Source organism: Cyprinodon variegatus, unplaced genomic scaffold, assembly GCF_000732505.1.
Source record: "Cyprinodon variegatus isolate N-32 unplaced genomic scaffold, C_variegatus-1.0 Scaffold1068, whole genome shotgun sequence".
Lineage (NCBI taxonomy): Eukaryota > Metazoa > Chordata > Actinopteri > Cyprinodontiformes > Cyprinodontidae > Cyprinodon > Cyprinodon variegatus.
In genome coordinates this window covers 124,105-144,736 of record NW_015151521.1, presented here as the reverse complement: position 1 = coordinate 144,736, position 20,632 = coordinate 124,105, and the positions used below count along the sequence as shown (strand labels likewise).

At 37.5% G+C, this 20,632-nt stretch overlaps 1 protein-coding gene across 9 annotated transcripts in view; it reads left to right on the top strand.

Moving 5' to 3' along the window:
- The window catches only part of gramd1b (GRAM domain containing 1B), a 173,401-nt gene that overhangs the window by 111,891 nt on the left and 40,878 nt on the right, over positions 1–20,632 (top strand). Inside the window, exon 1 of one of the 9 annotated variants that reach the window (XM_015400080.1) lies at positions 6,749–7,186. The exons of the other annotated variants lie outside the window; for them this stretch is intronic. Coding sequence (XP_015255566.1) covers positions 7,173–7,186 — 14 coding nt within the window. The 5' untranslated portion in view covers positions 6,749–7,172. Of the gene's footprint in view, positions 1–6,748; positions 7,187–20,632 lie in introns of those variants that run through there. 9 annotated transcript variants of the gene reach the window in all.

The window sequence follows — 20,632 nt, the reverse complement described above, 5'->3', positions numbered from 1 at the left end:
CTTCCCTTGACACAGCTCAAATCCTAACTAAGCATGTTTTTCACCTTCACAGATTTCCTTGTGAAGTCCTGTGGGACAGGAGTCCACCATTTAAGGTGTTTCTTGCCCTCCTTCCAGTCCCTCTTCACCCACTCAAGACATTGGCAGACACCCAGCCTTAGCTGTGTGAAGGATTTTGGATGCTTGTTGCAGAAGGAGTTTTCTGTATCTTTTTGATTGGAAGGCATATGGACCTGAGGAAAAGTGTTGGAACCCTCGTTCATTTATTTTTATAAAGTCTGCAAAGCCCGTTGAATCAAATCCCTACAGATCTGTGCTACCTCCCCTTCCTCTCTCAAGTAAGATAATTAGTAAGTCGTCTGTTTTCATCAACCAACTCCTTCCTGATCAGCTTGTTTTCTCCCCTCTGATCAACCAGACAGTTCAACTGACTGTCTGCAGATCTCCGCTTCCAGGTTCCTGTTGCTTTTTATTTAATACAATGTTACAATTTACTGGTTTTCCATGTCATTCTGCATATGGGTCAAAAAATTGCAAACCAACATGACATTAGTGGTCCAAATGCTTTTCCATAAACAAAACAGTGTTGGCGTAGTTGAATAAAAATACACCTTTTTAATTGAGACCTGTTTCAAATGCATAAATTCATGTAGAACAGTTAGGCTACATCTTTTGGATATAAGTTTCAATGCTAAAAAATTACATTAAGCCCTAAGAAGAACAAATGCTGTCTTCAAAACCAAGTCTTTTCCAAGTACACCCATGCATTTTTCAAGAAGACAATTTGAAACCGAAGTCAGCACATGTTCCAAAGTCATGGCTGATGGTTGAGCTTCTCTGTCTATTTAGCTCTGACCTATTGCCAGTCTAGATGTGTGCATATTTATGCAATTAAAGATTTCTTTCATTTTAACATTCAGAAAATTTCAAATATAAATTCTCAAAGCATAACTCCAATAGTTTTTACTGACGCAATTTTCTTTCTTCTCAAAATAATTTTCACAGGTTAAATAATTTGACTACACACTGCCTTTGGTGATATTAAAGTCCAAGATAATGTAAAAATCATAGCAGTTATTTTTATCTCTTTTATTTTACACTTTCATCATTATCCTAACTCTTTTAGAACAGTTAATGGTTGTTCCACTATTGCAGCATGAATAAGGATTCATTTGAAACTGATTACAGACCTTAATGTCACATTGTGAGGGAAAGTGTTTTTGTTGAAAATGTTCCTTGTTGACTTTGTTTTTAATGGACCGATAACTGGATTTGTGGAAAGTTGTGTGTTCATCTCTGATGGGTGATTCTACAATAGTGTTCCATCAACTTGTTTGATCAAAACAATAGAGCCATTTTGCCATTTATTGTTCAGAAAGGAGCACTCAGGACATGCTCCCTCACCCTTTTATAAATCCCTAATGTTGCAGCACACTTTAGAAAGGGAGCTTTTTGTTTACAAAAGTCTGTTGAGTTTATGCCAGCCAAACCCTCTGGACTTCTGCCTGTGGAGTAATGTTTGCATTCACAATTAGTAGCACTGTTGATGTTGAAATTATTTTAGCCTTTGCTCAATTATTTTAGTCTGTTGCTTTTTTCCTTTTTTCTTCACAGCGCTGACAGTGCACTGTGTTGGCCCCTTATGCCTGTGAGTCCCCTGCAGATGGCAGAGGCTGTGCTCTGTCCTGTGGGACTCAATGTCCCACAGTTGTTTAAAACTGCTGCCAGTTTCCTGTTCCTTCCTGCTCCCTCTATCCTTTAAATCCTCTCACTCGATTGCTGTTGCTTTTGAATTTTAATCAGCCTGATAAATCATATTGCCATTTAAAATCAGGTTTTAGCAGCCTAAGGCAGTAGGTCACAGCTTCCACTATGAGTCAAAAAATTGTTGCAGGTCTAACAGTGTCAGGTCACCTCAGACCCACGATGAGTGTTTCCAATTAGCTTGCACCTGTGAGACTAGATCTATAAATAGATTTAATGAAAGCCTTGACATACTTAAACTATAGTCCAGAGTTCATTGTTTAGTTTTTTTAATGTTCTTACAAGTTGTTACTCAGCGAAGTTCACTTAAACTCTGTTGCATTGTAGATGACTAATGGTGTGTGAGGATGTTTTATGCAGCAGCATACAAACACAAACACACTTCTCCTGCTCTGTCATCCTCCCTCAAGTGAAAACAGTTTGAACGCACATGAATGGCTTGACAAGCTGCCATGGTTACTGCACGGCCCATGCTGTCGGCCTGACAGACATTTCCGACGCCAGCCAGGCGTCACCACAATGGTGTACCCATGGCAACATTGTAAACAATGTAACATTCCTAAAAAGGTGAAAAAAGCAAACATAAGTTATGAGATAATTTGTTTGGTGTTGTGATTTTCTTGTATTTATGCAAGGTTGACTTGAAAAAGGTAATTGTGTAACTTTAAAATATGTTTGCATCCTTGTACTTTCAATTGCTTTGAAGAAGTATGGATACATTTTGAATTTATTAACGTCATGTCAAAGCATATTCAAAAATATAAAGGTATTTTGTCGGGGTCTTATGAAATACACCAGTATCATAAAGTATGGCAGAATAGTGAAGTAGACACAACATTTTCAAAAAAAAGTGTGGTACCTCTGTAGATATCCACCTTTTTATTTCTATAACTCATTGCTGTAAGTCAGCTGGGTGCTTTTAATTTACATTATTGTTTTTTTCTCTTTTTTATTAAATAACCCAAGCTCTATCAAAGTGTACAAAAGCATCTGAGAACATCAGTTTTGAGGTTTTGCTGTGTTTGGCAGGATTAACATTAGCATGCAACATGTTTTCCCCAAAGTTACATTTTGGTCTCATCTGACCAGAGCAGCTTCTTGCACATGACCTGTTTGGTGTGTTCATTGGCCTCCGTCAAAGTAAAGGCAACCTCTACTTTTTTTTAAAAAAATCTACAGCTATCATTTCTTTTCTTCTTCACAAATATGCAATGCTTTGTATTTTCCTCATAAACTCCAGCCAAATAAACTGATGACAAAAAGATAACAAGCACAAGAATACGAGTACTTATGCAGGCACTGTTCATGTTGTGTGTATGAATTTTTGGTCAGTTTGACCATTAGCGTGTCCCCCATCTGCAGAAACGTTGTGAACAGAGAACCTCTAAGTAGGTCACTTGCTTGTTTGAAGCTGGGCAGGCTTATCTGGGCACACAGTGGTCCAGCTCAGTGGACCAGCTCTCTTTGTTCAACAAGGCGACTCGGCTGAGGGCTCCAACAGAAGTTACCAGCTTCTTCCTGGTCCTGGGGTCCAGCCTCAGAAGCAGCACAGCTAAGATTTCTGTTTTCTTTTTTAAAGATCTGAGGAGGTGATTGCTATTTGTTATAGTCGCTACATCTGAATGGATACGGGTTCAAGATCAGTTGTACATTTCCTTTATTGGCATGTTTGTAGAGTTTGGCTCAACATATTGTTCAAAGGCATTTCTACATTGGTAATTAACATTCATAAATCTTCGAGTTATGTATGTGACAGGTCTGATGACAATGTCGTTTGTGTGAATCTAAGATCATTAAGCAGAGAGCATAATATTTGCTAATCATGAGCAAAACCAGACTCACTTCAGCCACTGTCACATGCCGTAAAGTAAATACTGAGGATAGGACACTTAATCTTTCTGTTGAGGTTTTTAAAAAAATATTATTTAAGTATCTTTATTGTCCCACAGTGGGGAAAACTGTGTGTTTATGGCAAAAGCAAGAAGTCAGAAGAACACTTAAGCTTTACAGTAGACGAGAAAAACCTCTAAGAAAGGGAAGAAAAATATTGTGCGATGCAAATTCATTTGAAACATCGGAAAAATATAGAAGACATAACAGTTCAATATGGACATGAAGCTGTATGGTAAACATCGATGTGTGAAATAACAAAGGAGCAGCCAATGAGGTTAACTGTGTTGGTCAAAAACAAAAGAAAAATAAATTTATCAGACTATTTAATAATGTATCATTATGCATCACTTCATAGTGTATAGTCTTATTTCGAGCTAATAAATCTAAGCTAATGATAATTGCCCCTTATTTCACAAAATGAACAATAGTACTAACTAAATAAAGCTGCATTAGTCTAAAGATAGGAAAGAATGAATTTAGTATAGTTTTGACAGTGGCTGATCAGATGATGCCAACAGTAAAAGAATAACCTTATCTTTTATTCTATTTTTATTCTCTTGTCACAGAATTTCAGGCTTATATTCTGAAAAGCTGGTTGCCTACTTTTGCCAAGGGAATTATGAAATCTCCAGACAATATCCTAATAGCTTTATTCCCTTTTTTTAATCCAAAGTCAATGCAAAGTTACAGCAGTCAAGTCACATTAATCTAATATAAAGTTGTGTTTATAAGACCTTGACCATTTGCATTGTTAATATGTGGATATGAGAGGAGTGTCTTTAAAGAAATAAACTTGTTTTTTTGTTGGTGCACAGTTGTAAGAGTTGCGAGAATGGTTAATTAAAAAAGAAAAGACTTATTATAAATATCTTCAAAAGTATTTGTAGTTTTATCCACAGAAGCATATGTGGCTAATAAATTAGTATTTTCCCCAAATAAGTTACAGATATATTGGCAGCCCAAGTAAATATGTTTAAAATGCCTTTAAATACCTATAAGCTCGTTGTTACAGATGATCATCCTGATAAATATTTATACGCTTCGAATAGCAAACCTTTAGAGACCTTTTAAACATCTCCTCTATATGTGGTGGCAAAATAAACCCAGAAACCCATCTAGCATCCCTCGTTGCATATTTCTACCTATGCAATAAATAAACCTGTTAATTGATTGCTGTTTTCTAGCGAGTGAGAATTTACAAGCGGGTATAGAAAAAAACTGTGTGACACATCAAATTTATACTGCATTTGCTAATTAAGGAATTAAAGTCTAGAAGGGTTTAAATAACATAAAAAGTAACATAGAGGTTAAAGGAGATAGTTACTAGTATATCTCTTCCTTGCCAGTAAGTGGCGCTCTCGAGCTCAGCAGCTCCTTTTGTAATATTTCATTGAGGGACCAATCCCAAACCGGCCCCTAAGCACTAACCATCCATTTGCGCATTCCCATAGAGGGTCCGCCATATTAAGTGCCGTCCCAAACCACCTAGTGTGTAGCGTGAAGCTCCCTGAATAGCAAGTCTGCATTAATTGCAGGCTCGCTGGAATTTGGCAGCAAAATACCATCAAAAATCAATGTTTGGTATAATCAACAGTGGTTTGATGGCAGAGGAAACGCTGCCATCAAACCACTATCTGGTTTTCTGCATCTTCGTCACACTGATGAAAAATCACAAGTTAGGTATAAGAAAAAAGAAATGACTTCCAAAAGGGAATGTCCTCTTTAAATAGTCTTATTTTAACCCTAAAAATTTGTTTTAAGAAAGGGGCAAAGGTTATATTTTATGTCACCGTGCGCCACAGAGCTACAGCACATCGGGCTTGACTGTGTTGCCTAAGCAACAACTGGTTTCTTTTTCCATTGGAGGGAAGAGGCTGTACCCTTCTCATTTAATCCCCCCATTTTTAATCAAGACACCTTCTACAGCTGCGAGCGTGACTTTTATTGCGATCGAGACTTGATAGTTAAGTGTTAATGGTTAGGGAGTGGATTGGGATTTGCCAGCTGGTTGCCAGGTCCACCAATGCTAATATCCGCAAACAATTTACTTACCTGTCCAAAAGGAAAGCATCAACCTCTGCCTGGCCTCCAAGTCCCTTTACCTCAAGTCAGCACCGACGCTCAAAAGCTTGATCGATGTGTCACCCTCCCTTTGCCTCCTTTTTCATTTTTTTTTTGGCTGGAATCTGAGAAATCTAATGTTGAGAAGATGCCATTTGTCAGCTCTATCATGGAGCTGCTAGGATCTGGTAATACTGAGCTGTGTCTTATGTGACTTCAAACTACTATTCCCATTGGTGCCAAATCTTTTTTTGTGGATGTTGACATTGCAACCAGCAGTAAATATTATGTGAAATATGTAATTCATTATTTATTTATATAGCTTTTGTTTCAGTTGAGTTATAGTTCTGCACCAGATGTTCTGTAGGTGGTTTATTTTTCAAAACTTAATCATTGTGATGAACAGATTATAGCTATGACCTTTTAAAGAAAGGCTTATATGAAAGGCCAGCAACATTTGGTGTTAGAATTGTAAAACAATAACTTCTAACTGTAGATATTTTTTTGATCCACACTGAATACATGTGCAAAAGAGAAATGTTCCACCACATAAATTGTAATTTGAATTCGATAACTGTGTGGCACACTGAATTTGCAAGCCGAGGTTAGATATTTACTCAACGTGATAAAAGTAATTGCAGATGGATTAGATTTCCAAAAATTAATCTTGGATTAATTGTTATTTCAGATATCTGATAATGTCTCTATGTATTTCTGTGTCAAACCCTGAATTGTTTATTGCAAAGACCTGGACCTTCTTTTGGTGTGATTTAGAACAAGCTTTGGATGTAAGGTGACCTGAATGCTGGTGATGTCAGCCCCTCCATTCATGAAACACTTGAATAATTGAAGTAGCACAGCCTCAGTGCGCTCGCTCTGAGTTGAGGTGGAATGCAAAGTGAAAGCCATCTCTTCCCTCATTTGCTCTGTCTATGTCTCTCACCATCTCTCACTCACCCTCCCTCCCTCCCCTTTTCTCTCTCACCCTGTTCTGCACGTTCTCCCTCAGTCTCTTTCTATGTGTTGTCGCGTGCAGCCGTGAAATCCTTTGAAGCAGCGGCAGAAATCTTGAGATAAGAGCATTGGTTGAATGCTAAGGGAACAGCAAGCAGACAGAGGATCCAGGAAAGGAAGAGAAAATGGGGGAAGAAAAAGAAGCTCATTACGCCTGAATTAGCCAAGGAATATTAAAGGGACAAAAGGGAGTCTGAAATCCTGCCTCAGCGGTTTGACTTCATCTGTTGGGAAAATCTTCCTCTGATCTGCCTGCTTCCTTATGCTTTTCCTCTCATCCTCATGGCATGCACCGGAACTCGCCCATCATTCCTCTTGGCTCTCCCCTCCCTGCTTTACCCCCACCATCTCCTCTTCTTCCTCCTGTGCATCATCCAATGCTGCGGCTGTATGAATGAAGCCGTTTGAAAGGAGACTGTTGCTGCTGAGCGGCTCTCTACATGGCTACAAGCAGGTTAGTGCTGCCTGTTTGCTTTCCTGCATTCAGCCTCATCTATACAGGAGGCGTCCATTGATTGGATTCCCTGTTTGAAAAGATTGACATGTCATATTTAGAAAGTGAGTTCTGGAAGAGGTAGGTATGGGGGGATAGCTACATCCAAGACCTCCAGTGTCCCTTCTCTGGCAGGTGGTGTTAAGGGTGATGTAAGCTGGTTATTAGGAGATCAGAGCTGGCCAGGGAAGATCAGTGGCCTTAAGCCTGCTGGAGAAAATCTCCCCGCTCTGCCTCTTCTACCTCCTCTCTCTCTCTATTTATCTGTCCTCCCACCTTTCTTCATTTTTACACCCCGTAAGACAGTGCGTGGTCCGCATGATGATCCGCTGGGTGAACAGCTCGTTACACGGAGCTGCCTACGAGGACATGGTGGCGTATGAGTGTGTGACGGTGGCCGACCAGGGCTGCTACAGCGAGGTTCTCAGGGATTGTGTTTTCCAGCAGGGGTATGACGTTCTCTCTCGTTGTTAAATGAGTCTGTCTGTACGTAGGGAGAATGAATGGGTGGGGTGAGATGAGTTTGGTTATATAACTTGTTCAGGTCTTGCATTTATTTCAATGAAGAGGTGATTTAATCATAATCTGGATGGTTTTGCTAATTTTATCCCGTTGCTGAGACAGAGTGCACAGTGATGAGCTTCTGCAATATGCGGGTGCATGTCTTCTGCCTTTCTGTTGTTTCCTGCCCCGTGCTGTATGATGCATTCTTGTGTGTGCATGCTCATACTCATGGCGCTCCTCGTGGTACATTTTCAACTGGTGCAGAGCTGAACCATGAATGCCAGATGGGTATTTTCCAGGATCAGCAAAACTGTGAAAACAACTGGGGGCCCCTAGAAAGGCCCGGAACTCTGTTCTATTATGAAGTGAAACGTTTAGACAGACTGAGCTGACGGGATTTAGAGCTTTAGAGGCTATTAAATGAAAAGACTGTAACAAAGTGGAAGGTTGTTTTGCTCCTTTTTTTCAGTTTGTTTGTACGAACTTGACCCGCTTTTTGTAACGGATCATACATGCCAGGATCCTTTCTGACTTAAAGTCAAATGTTTCTGTCAAGGTTCTTGTACTCAAGCTTTTAGGACCAAAGTCAGCGTGTTAAAGAACATGTTAGTGTAGTGTGCCAGTTTGAACTCAACAAGACTTTGCTTAGAATAAATTAGTTCTTGTTCATAAACCGCCATTAGTCCAAGATAACTTATTCTTGTTAGGGTTTGGTTTAGTTCATGTAAATTGTCAGTTTCAGTATGTGCCACACAGACTTTGCTCTGTTATTTATAAATGTTTGATTTTCTCCTATTTTTCTCACTGGAACTGTATTCACACAGATGCCCTCATCCAAATATTTGGTGTGTGCTGCTGGAAAGCAAAAAGAGGTTAATTCTGACTTAAATAGATCTTTTAGATTTGACACAATGTAGAGTGAAATTGTGGCCTCTTAAAACGCACTATGAGATGTGGAGGTTGGCTGGAATGGTTGCTAAGTGTTGATGCCACTTGGATCAGAGAAGCCAGACATAAGAGAGCTGTTTTGATCGGTGCAGAGACCAAATGTGAACACATGGAGAGAGACCAAGAGGAGAAAATATGTGTACAAGAAGTATGAATTCTGAGTATAAAAGAAAAGAAAATATTTGAAAGAAGGTGAAGTCTGTAGTGCAAGGAAAATTTGAGAAGATTTTTGTCAATTAAGGGGAGTGGTGGCCTGAGGTTCTGAGTTTGAGCCCCACTCCCACTGACTGCCACTCTGGGTCTCTGAGCAAGACAGTTAAACCCACACTGCTCCCTGGGCGCCCAACAATGGCAGCCCACTGCTCCCCAAGGGGATGGGTTCAATGCAAAGGTAAAATTCTCCAATGTGAGATTAATAAAGTTGAATTATTATTAATTTGTTTTATTTAACTCTCTGCATAATTGTCTCAGAAAACTTAGGGAAAATAAACAAAATTATGCAACAATTTTAAAAAAAGTATTGTTATCATAAAATATAACTTGTAATTATATATCTTATTGACCTGGTTAATGGCCTGTACTTATGTCAAACTTTATCAGGACAAAGGATCCCAAAGAGCTTTATACTATTTTCAGTCATTCAGGCACACACAAACGCTGATGGTGGAAAGCTACATTGTAGCCACAGCTGTCTGTGGCAGACTAACAGAATCAAGGCTGGTATACAATTTGTGGCACCAGCTTAAATAAAAAAATCTACCATTGACCCTGTGGCTATATATCAACTTAAGACTTCAGGCTCTGTCCTCAAATTATTGAAAAAAAGGACTTTCCCTCCTTAGCTATAATGCCTTATTTCTTTTACAACAACCCAGTCTGTCTTTTTATCTTGAAAAGTACTTGAAAACAAAACATAGAACACATCTACACATTAAAAATGACTTGCATATGACATTGATATTAAGCCCAGCCCTTCCACAAACTTGAGGATGGTTTGATTCTTTTTGTTGTGTTATGATCTTTATATTTAAAAAAATTGATTCAGTGGAAAAACTTTTTGGGTAATTTTGTTTCCCTAAAAACATATGTTGATAATTTAGTAGTTGATAAGACATAGAAGTAAAAAGTAACATATTCCAAAAGTGGATTTTTGTTTCCATATTTGTAGCATTGTGTGTAAATGAACAAAGGGGGCATAGGCTAAATGCTAATATTGCTTTAGGAGGCCAGTGGCATGGATAGGTTTGGAAACAGCTGATTGAAGCTGTAGCTTCCTTTCTTTGATCATCTTTGTTTTAAACCCACCTAGAGGCTGCTACTTAGAAAACTCACTATAAAAAACAGCTTTACATTTCATTGTATTTTGTATTTTCTTCTCTTTTTATTTATTTTTTGTATTATTTGCAAAGTGACCTTGAGTGTCTAGAAAGGCGCTGTTAAATAAAATGTATTATTATTATTATTATTATTATTATTATTATTTTGATGATTAATGTATGGAGCAAAATATTATTTAGTTATATAGCTAATAATGTACCCTTTAGTTTTGTCATAATAGCTGCCTTTGTGTGCATTAAGAGCACTGTGCACCTACTCACAGATATGAAGCAGTTTCTTACCTTTATGCATTTTGCACCGAAGCCCCCACCCCCATCCGCCCCCAAAAAATACATCTTCAATCCCTAGAGAAGGACATTAGGCCTTCACAAGATGAGCTGAACTTATCCCGAGCTTCATAACACCACCTAGAACAACATGATAGATGCTTTTTATAAATCATATTTTATAACTATTGCATTGTGAAATACTCTTTTTGCTCATCAGATTTTTTAAAACGTCATTATTAGTAATGTTCTGAACCTTTTTTTCATGTTTGCCCATATTGTCATTTAAAGTTTGATTGATGCCTTTGATTTTATGAATTTGTCAAGAGAAGCTGTCTCTGTCAATCAAATGAATTATGTATGTAAACTTGAAACCGATGTAGCTAAAGTGTCTTAGTATAACGCACATTCTTTTTTATTGATGTCACTTGGTTTTCTTCTGTGATTTTTATTTTAGCACCCATGATATTCTGGAGGTCATAGTCTATCATCTTTTTTGACCACCATATAAGTCGTAGCCTGAAAAGAAAGCTTTTACCTTGGCTAACTTTGTTAAAGATACCTAATATTGTAAATATCACAACATATAAACAGTTGCAATGAGCACTGAACTCCTAACACCTCCTAATGATATCGTATGCAGATGGGGCAGTTTGCTGAAAAAGACCAACAGAAGCATATTTATTCTGCTTCTAACCTTATGACTTGTTAATTTGCCTTAAAGCATTTCTCCATTTAGGTTCATTTTGAGCAAACAAGAGCAATGGGAATATTCGTTCTTCTGCTTTCATGAAAGACCTATTTTCCTTGAATGTCATACCTTACATGACTAATATTTAAGCTCCAGTCTCTAGTAGACTATGGATGTGGAACAAGTCGCATGACTCAAACAGACGGGAAGATGAAGTGGTCAAAACAGCGCTCCTTTCACAGAGAACATCGCTGCGAAAAGTGGATATACAGACAATTACAGAAAGGTCAAAGAAAACTCAGATTTATTGGATCAATAAAACAAACAGTACAGCATATAGTAGAGTTTCACAGGTCATACATTTGTATAGGCAATAGATTGTAAATTTGCAGATTTGTTGTGCTGGTAATAAACCAGCCAAGCTACACTGATAATGCGTAGCACTTAGGTTTAGTTCTACACAGTATCAATCTGAGACTTCTCCCATAGAGCTGATTGGGTCAAACGACACCCGATGCCCGCCTACCAAAATTGTTTTTTAGACAATCATTGTCCTACCCTCATCTATGGCCATGAACTCTGGGTCATGACCGAAAGAACGAGATCACGGATACAAGCGGCCGAAATGGGTTTCCTCCGTAGGGTGGCTGGGCTCTCCCTTAGAGATAGGGTGAGAAGCTCGGTCATCCGGGAGGGACTCGGAGTAGAGCCGCTGCTCCTCCACGTCGAGAGGAGCCAGTTGAGGTGGCTCGGGCATCTGGTTAGGATGCCTCCTGGACGCCTCCCGGGTGAGGTGTTTCGGGCATGTCCCACCGGGGGGAGGCCCCGGGGAAGGGCCAGGACACGCTGGAGAGACTATGTTTCCCGGTTAGCCTGGGAACGCCTTGGGGTTTCTCCTGGGGGGCTAGAAGAAGTGGCTAGGGAGAGGGAAGTCTGGGCCCCGCGACCCGACCCCGGATAAGCGGAGGAAGATGGATGAATGGACAATCATTGTCACAAATGAAAATGTCAGCAGATGCCACCTTCTTGCTTTTGATGACAAGAAGGTTAGCGACTCAGGCATCCAACTCTGCTGTCATGCTTATTTTCATTCAGCTGTGTGCCGGGCACCTCTTTGTTTTGGTCACAAAGATGTCCCACCTTAAACCATCATACGGCAACAGGATTGCAGGGAGTGGTACCAGATTCTGCTTTGTTCATAAACACCAAAATACCATCAGAAATCAAGGTTTGGTATAATCAAGAGTAAAAAAAATATATTTTAATCTGAGACCTTAATTGTTTGATATTATTTTTAATATTATTATTTGTGGGAGAACGTACCTCTTCCAAATTTTACAGTATGTGCTGCTAAGCTAAGGACCCATTAAAGCAGTGGTTCCCAAAGTGTGGGGCGCGCCCCCTAGGGGGGGGGCAATGCCAATTGCAGGGGGGGCGCGGGAAGCGGTATGGATGAATGAAGAAAAAATAATAATAAAAAAAAAAAACAGCGCTTGCTTGACTGAGCATAATGGACAGTTGTGACACTGCAACCCAGATTTGAGAAGATCTGCAGCAACAAGCAGGCTCACTACAGCCACTGAAAAGATGGGAGGATTAAAGTACAAAGAAAAAACTCTCAGGGAGCTGTTCAATGTTTTCACTCCATTTTGCACAGAGGCTTTTTTAATGTATAGGTTATAGCAAAGTTAAATATTGTTACAAATTAAAAAAAAAGAAATATGTTTAAAATAACACAGACAACAAAGAATCCTCTTCTAATCTACAGTATAGAACTATGAAAAAAATACAGTTCCACAAAAGTGTTCCACTGTAAAGATGGTGTAGTTTGTTTTGTTGCAACCTGAAGTGTGAAATAAATTTCAGTGGAGTTTGAAAAATATATCTGGTTGAACGATGTGTGTGCCCAGTTGAAATTTAATTGTAATCCAAAGGGGGGCCCAGAACAAAATCTTTGGGAACCACTGCATTAAAGCATAAAGGTGATAAAATAAGCCAATCAGAAAGGATCGATATTGATTAAGTAATATTTAGGGTCTTCAGAGGCTGTTGATTCACTGAGAAGACTGTCCTTAGGGAGTTGAAAGTTGAACTGTTATTCATTCTGTTCCAGGTTTCCTCAACTCTATGTTGAAGTTTCGCTTGGATTCATTTTCAATTCATTTTATTCATATATTACCTACCGATTCACAACATGTCATCTTAAGGCAGTTTACAAAGACAATTTTAATCAAACTGTGCTGACAGATGAGTTAAAAGTTTTCCTCCAGGAAAACGATATGGACTCCATACAAAGTTTTTTTGTTTTTTATTTTTATTTTACTAATAAGAAATTAGTAAAAATGTCTTAAATGAGGTGCATTTACCCATAATTTGCATATATGAATAAGATGATTTGCCAATAGAGTCATTATATTTACTCTTAAGACAAGATAATTAGATAATATGCACTTAAAATAAGACAATGTGATTATTTTAAATGTAAATTGACTTGTTCCAGTGGCAAAGTTTCACCTCTTTAATTCAAGAAAAAATGCACTTATTTTAAGAAAAATTTACTTTTTTAGATTTCAAATCTTTGCAGTGTATATTTAGATTTCCTCAAATCTTTTGACTCTATAGAGCATCCCCTTATAATTAAATCCTTATAGTATATTGGCTTTGGTGAAAGGTTTTTAAAGTGATTAATTAGATGTAGAAGGATATTAATAGTTCAGTCTCCCTCTCTTTGAAGGTAGAACCAAGACTGGAAGTGCAACAGGGAATCCGACAGGGTTGCTTTCCTTTATTATTTATTTTACCTGCAGAGTTATTGGCTGTCTTTTGTAAGAATATCCAATATGTTGAGCCATTGAGCGTATTTGATTATCCTCTGATAATAACTCAGATTGCTCATGATAGTATAATTTTTCTGAAAGATGAAAAACGGCTCCCCTTAATTACCAATAGAATAAGTTTTTCTAAAGCCTCTGGATTATACTTAAATGTTTAAAAATTTGAGCTATTGTTAATACACCATTATCAATGAAGCGCCTTATATGGGATTCCAGTGAAAGAAGAAATACAATATTTATATGTTGTTGGTTCAAGCACCGGATCCGGCTTTCAAACCCGATGTGTCCTTGGGCAAGTGGCTTAAACTGTGTGTGAAGAGGACTGATGGTGGTCAAAGGGCCTGATGTACGACAGCTTCACTTCTGTCAGTGAGCTCCAGGGCAGCTGTGGTGACAAGTGGCTTGACTTGCTAGTGTGTGAGTGCGTAATTGGCAAAACTTTGTGTGTGTAAATGGGTGTCTGGGTGTGAATGTGTAAATTCCAGTTTCACAAGGTGTCTCCTTTTAATCTCACCTATGACTGTACTATAATGCTTTCATCTCCCCTTATTTCTCCTGGTGAATTTATGAGAAACACATGAGAAATATTTGGGACAAAAATTGAAACTAAAATTAGGCTGAGATGAGAAACTCAAAAATGTCTCATGAGCTATTGAAAAGCAAACTTTAAGTTAAATTGGATTTTCAAAGTAAAAATGTGTTTGAGTCTTTGGTATGACTGGAAAAACATATCAGTTTAGTTCATTTAAATTTAAAGAAGCTGCAAATTGCCTTTAAGATTTAGTTTGGTTTATCCATACTATTGCAATGCTAAATAAAACAACTGCAGTCTCAGAAAAGATAGGATTTAGAAGGCGATTACCTAGGTGTTACATAGGCAATTGAAAAAAAAAATGTGTTTTTGCAGGTTAGGAAGTGCATGAGGCCTACCGGAATATAGACAATAATAGAAGGCTTACTGTATTACTTCATTTGACATTCCTAGCCATCAGAGATGGCAAAAGTACTCACTTACCGTACTTGAGTAAAAGTACAGATACTTGTGTTAAAAAATACTCTGGTAAAAGTGGAAGTACTGATTAAACTTCTTTACTCAAGTAAAAGTAACAAAGTACAGGCTTGTAAATTTACTTAAAGTATAAAAGTAAAAGTAGAAACCACTTTTTTCATGCCGTTGCCTACATTTTAAATGGATGTCTGCCAATAGGACTAGATCTCCGTTGTGTTCATTTTCAATCATCTCAACGTCCATACTACTATGCTAACGCCACCGCCACCAAGCTGCAATGATTTTCCGTGAATGAATACAGCCGAATCTGTCGATTCATCTTGTAGTGGTGCTTCAAATGCAACGTAGATTCCCATCCAATTAGATTGAATTTGGTATTGATGAAGTGAAAAATAATAACGGTAACTCCATTGAAATGATTCAAAACTAAAGTAACAAACCAATTTTTTAAAAGTGTAAAGAGTAGAAAGTACAGATATTTGTGTAAAAATGTAAGGAGTAGAAGTAAAAAGTCACCATAAAAATAAGTAGTAAAGTAAAGTAAAAATACCAGAAAAATCTACTTGAGTACAGTAACGAAGTATTTGTACTTCGTTACTTCCGATCTTTGCTAGCCATTCCCTTAGAGGTGAAGATATGCCATACTGTAGCTTGCAGTAGTTTTAAAAACACAAATAAGTTGAAGATAAAAACCTTGGAAAATGTGCAACTCCTTCTACTCTTAATGTTTGTTGAGGATATGACTGTAACCAACCAAAGGTGTTTTTCAGTATTAAGTATTATTTTATCCACTTAAAATCACCAAGCCCCTACTGATTATTAAATTATATGGCAAACAAATGTTATTCCCAAGGCTTCCTTGGACATAGTACAAGGGTTGTACCATGCTTACCTCAGCGTAGCACTAAAACCATGAGAACATATTTAGATATTTTTCCATTTTTCTCACTGAATTCTATTAACAATATTCTATTTGACAAGTAATAACGGCACCTTTGAAGTTGTGTGTCATTGTCGATAAAATTAACAGCTTTCTCTCAAAATGTTTTTCTCGCTATAAGTGGAATTCTCTTTTTTTATTTTTAAAACTGTTGACCAATTTCTTCAGGTCCTCGGGCATATTTTTGAAAAACCCCACCCTCTCTACTGTAAAAAAAGAAAAAAATGCACATGCACCATCGTGTACCCGCCCCCAAAAGGGAACTCCTATTAAAGGCCTGCAAAAGCATGCACAGGCCCATTTCTCCTAATGTACGCTCTGTTTGAAAGTTGCTGTTTGCATCGCTCATACAAGCTTACCTTTTAAAAGAAGATTTGCAATTTTTCCACTATGTCAGACTCTCCACCAGTAAGTGAAAATGGAGACGAGGATGTAGGACGGCCTAACCTAAATATATCACCAGAATGATTGACAATTAGGAGGACTAATTATTTTGATGATCCACCTGGAAATAATACCTCTGTGGCACCTTAGTGTCACCTGCTAATTTTCAGGAAAACACAAGTTATATATTTGTTGTTACGGGCAGGAGTTCCACTGAGAAAGCCAAGTTTTAGAGTTAAAGAAAATTCTATTTCATTTATTATTGTCTCCCCAGTCCAGAGATGGAAGAGAGATATTGTCAGGAGAAAAAAAAACTGCAGCAGGTACTCAGTGTTTTGTTTCCTGCAGCAGTTTGTAACAAAGCCTTTGTGATAGATTCTTTTGTCTGCGCCTCTGCAGGCTAGTCAGCATCATGTTCGCTCTATCCACACTTACCATGCTGGTTCAAAGAGCAAACTGTTGTATGAATGACTGATCGGGCTGAGTCATTTATATGCTGATGACGGATCGGTGTTCCCATTGTTTGCTGCCATGTATCTGGAAAGAAGAGGTGATCTGTAAATTTCTCTCCAGCTCAGAATCAAGTGGGTGTTTCTGTGCCAGATGATACTTGTCTGTCAGCATGAGAGGGAAGAAGGTTGAGTGTTTTTGCTTTTTGGTTTGCTAAACCACAGAGTTAACCCAGGAAAGGGGTACTTTACTGTAGCTCTTTTTTTTTTCATAAGACAACTTTTTTTTAACAGGTGTTTCACACAAACAAGGGATTTGATTCAATTTGCTATCAATAAAGATATTTCAAATATGAATATATTAGAAGTAAAATAAGATAATAATATTTTGTTAATATTTATATTTATACTTTGTGTTTTGAGTTGGATTTTTATTCACAATCCAAGATGGATGATTAGTTGATCAATTACTGAGGGGATGACACAAAGGCATCTTCTTCCTAAAGAACTATGTATTTCCCGAATAGCTGGTGCTTATGCTGCTGAATTAATCATTTGTTTTGAACAAATAAGACAAGAAAAAAAAAAGACTTTTTGATTGGGATATTTTGTTGTTCTTGTGGTGGAAGAGAGCTTTTGAATTAACCTTTCTATTTAGATTTGAGGCTAGTAAATGGCTAGTTTTCTAAAAACAAAAAAAACAAAAAAACTAAATTCCCATACTGAGATTATTATCTGAAAATTGAGGTAAGAAAACAAAAACTATCATTAAAAAAACAGACTTATTAAAGTGAATGCACGTTAATTAAACCTGCGACGTTTTAAATACAGTTTAAGTTAGGGGGTTTACATAAACTTCTTTCATTAACCCTTTCAGAAGAGTAAAAAAGTAACATGGTTGCAAGATGTTGATGTTATATATATAAATAAATTAAAAATGTTAGAACTGTAAATTTACTGTCATTTTTGCTATTTTCAAGGCTGCACTTTTAAAAAGATGAAACTGTCCAGTGAGCTGTTTCCAAACGAAATTTATTTTTTGTCTTACACATGTGTAAACAAACTGACAAATAAAATCTGTCTAAAGTCTAGATGATTCGAGATAATAACTCACATAATTCAATGTTTTGCAAACTTTTTTGATTTACCGACAGGCTAAAAAATACTCAGCGTCTCACATATAGCATAATACTGACAACATTTTTGTATGTTTCTTAATAAATTCTTTTTTTTCCAGCTTTGTTTTTATTTTTTTATTTTTATGCTATTGCTAAGGTTGTTGTTGTTGACTTCTCGTTTCAGCTTAAATGTCATTAGCAGCCGTTAGTACATAGTACCTTAAGCCTATTAGGCCTAAACTGATGTGTAGAAACTGAGGTATCTATTTTTGAACAGATTTTAGGTGAGATTTAAGATGAGCATTTTTAAATGCTGTGATGATAAAAAAGCTTTTCATACTGTATCAAAGTGGGGTTTTTAACATGCAGCTAAAACTGACTGAATAAATAAAGTTAGATATATGTTGTTCTAGCAATACACCACCTTACAAAAGTATTCATAGACCCCCCCCAAATTTCCACATTTTGTCTCATTAGCAGAATTGGTGCAGATAAATATCAGAAAAGAGAGGTTTATATTAGTCTCTATTTTACTTGAATTGTAACTTTTATTACAATAACAGTTGACATTTTTGGGGGGTTTATCTCCACAGACACAGTCCTATGAAATCTGTTTACATTTTTTTTTATTTTTACCTAAATTCCTTTTGCTTTGTTTTTTTCTGAATTTTGCTTTTTCTTCACTACAACAATATAAAGTGACAAAAATGTTACTTTACTTATAGAAATAAAACAAATTGCTGTTGTCCAGCAGAATTTATATGCTTTTGCAAGGTATTTTAAAGGTATTTTTACCCCATGCTTTCTTTTTATATAGAACTAAAAACATTCTTCATGTGAAAGAGATTAGTATCCAACAATTTTGCCAAAAACCCAAGTTGNTGAAGTTAGGGCTACTGGTCTAACTGCTTTGTAGAACAATAATCAACCCCCTTCCCACCCTTTATATAAATAGCGACACCGCAGTAAAATACAACATTGAAGGAGCATTTAATGTGTTCTACATATTTTTGATATTTTTATAGTGTTTCATGTATTACTCTTGTATAAGTTTTTAAAAAATCTAACTGTGTTTTCAAACTGTGAATCCCACCACTGTCCTTCTGTGGGTTTACTTGCTTATATTGAATGTTTTTTCTATACCTGCTGTGAGTTCTCTGACCCAGCAGAGCTTCAGACAACTAAATTCTTAACCTCAGCAACACTGGATGTAAATGCACTCTTATTTGGGTCCTACATGTACCATACATAAATAAAATCTTTGCCTTGCAAGGTCTGGATGTGATGAGTAGAAACATGGGGAATGTGATCTGTGGTTGCGATTATTGGAGCAGAAATCATATTCTAGTGACATTCTGCCTGCAAAGATTTTTACTCAGTTGTGTTAATTTAAAAAGCGTAATTTCCTGGGTTCCTCTGCACAGCACCAGCCTTTCACACAGTATATTGATAAGCAACGTCTTAGTATTTGAACTACACTTAAAAGTTCATATTTTAACCCATTTTCCTTATTGTGATGATGCTGTAATGGGTATTCCTTCAACAATGCATGCACATGTCTGCAGGTATGCACTTGCAGAGGAATTAAACTACATTCAGTTACATGTACTTGAGCAACATTTTGAAAAGCAAAAACTTACTAGAAATTGTACTGCACCATACTTCTTGGTTTACTCGATTAATATTTTTGCGAGGTATATTGAGTAAAAGTTCTGTCTACTCTCAGTAACTTGAGCTGACCCAAAAACAGGGATACTGTAAATGGATATTATTTTACCCTGTTTTAGCTTAGAATTTAAATTTTCTTTTGAAAAAAATGAATTTGTCAAAAGTATTTCTACGGAGTGAATTTGTTATTTTTTTTAATCATTTAATTTTATGAATTTTTTATGTGTATTATGGTCTTTGGGCTGCTCAGTGGAGCAGTGGGTAGCACTGCCGCCTTGCAGCAAGAAGGTTCTGGGTTTAATTCCCGGCCTGAGGTCTTTCTGCATGGAGTATGCATGGGTTCTCTCCAGGTACTCCAGCTTCCTCCCACAGTCCACGTTAATTGGCTTCTCTAGATTCTCATTAGGTGTGAGTTTGTGCGTGAATGGTTGCGTCCTGCTTGTCTCTGTGTTTGGACTGGTGACCTGTCCAGGGTGTACCCCGCCTCTTGCCCATCTCCAGCTGGAGATAGGCACCAGCACCCCTCGTGACCCCAACTGGGACAAGCGTGCCAGATAATGGATGGATGGATTATAGTCTTTAAAATACCAGGAATTGCACATAAAGCCTGCTTTGATTTTTGGTGTTTTGACCGTTCTAAACGCAGATATACCATATTCACACAGGTATGTTGGGGTGAAGGGGATTAGTAAGCCTACTTGTAGTGTTTCTATAGACACCCTACCTAAGTTAGCTAGAAGCTAAATTACTTTTTGCAGTTTATTTTCTTCCCCGTTCACAAAAGCCAGGGGATGTGAGCCCACAATTTGATGGATCTAAACCATTCCACTGTAGCTCTGGCTCTGTGTTTACTATCCTTCTGGCCTGTGATCATCCATCTCAGTCGTAACGATAATACCGGGCATATCCCCAGTGGGCCGGTCCTAATTTCAGCGTGCAAAGGCCTGCCGTCCTTAAATCATACCGGCCCCAACACTTACTCTCTTACCTAAATGATGCATGCAGTATACAGTATATAGCCCTCCCTTGTCATGCACATCCTTGTGACGGTTGGCATATGGTGTAATTTTCTAGTTCTTCAATTTGTAAAATACTTGCAACAAACTAAATTATAATAAACTTAAACGCTTTCTTTAAACCAAACTACGATGTGCCTCTTGTATTTGGTGAATTTATGTTTGAATATTTTTGCAAAAATATGTTGGAGTGCATGATGGGGTTTTGCATCTGTTTACATTATTCCATTTCATTGCCCACA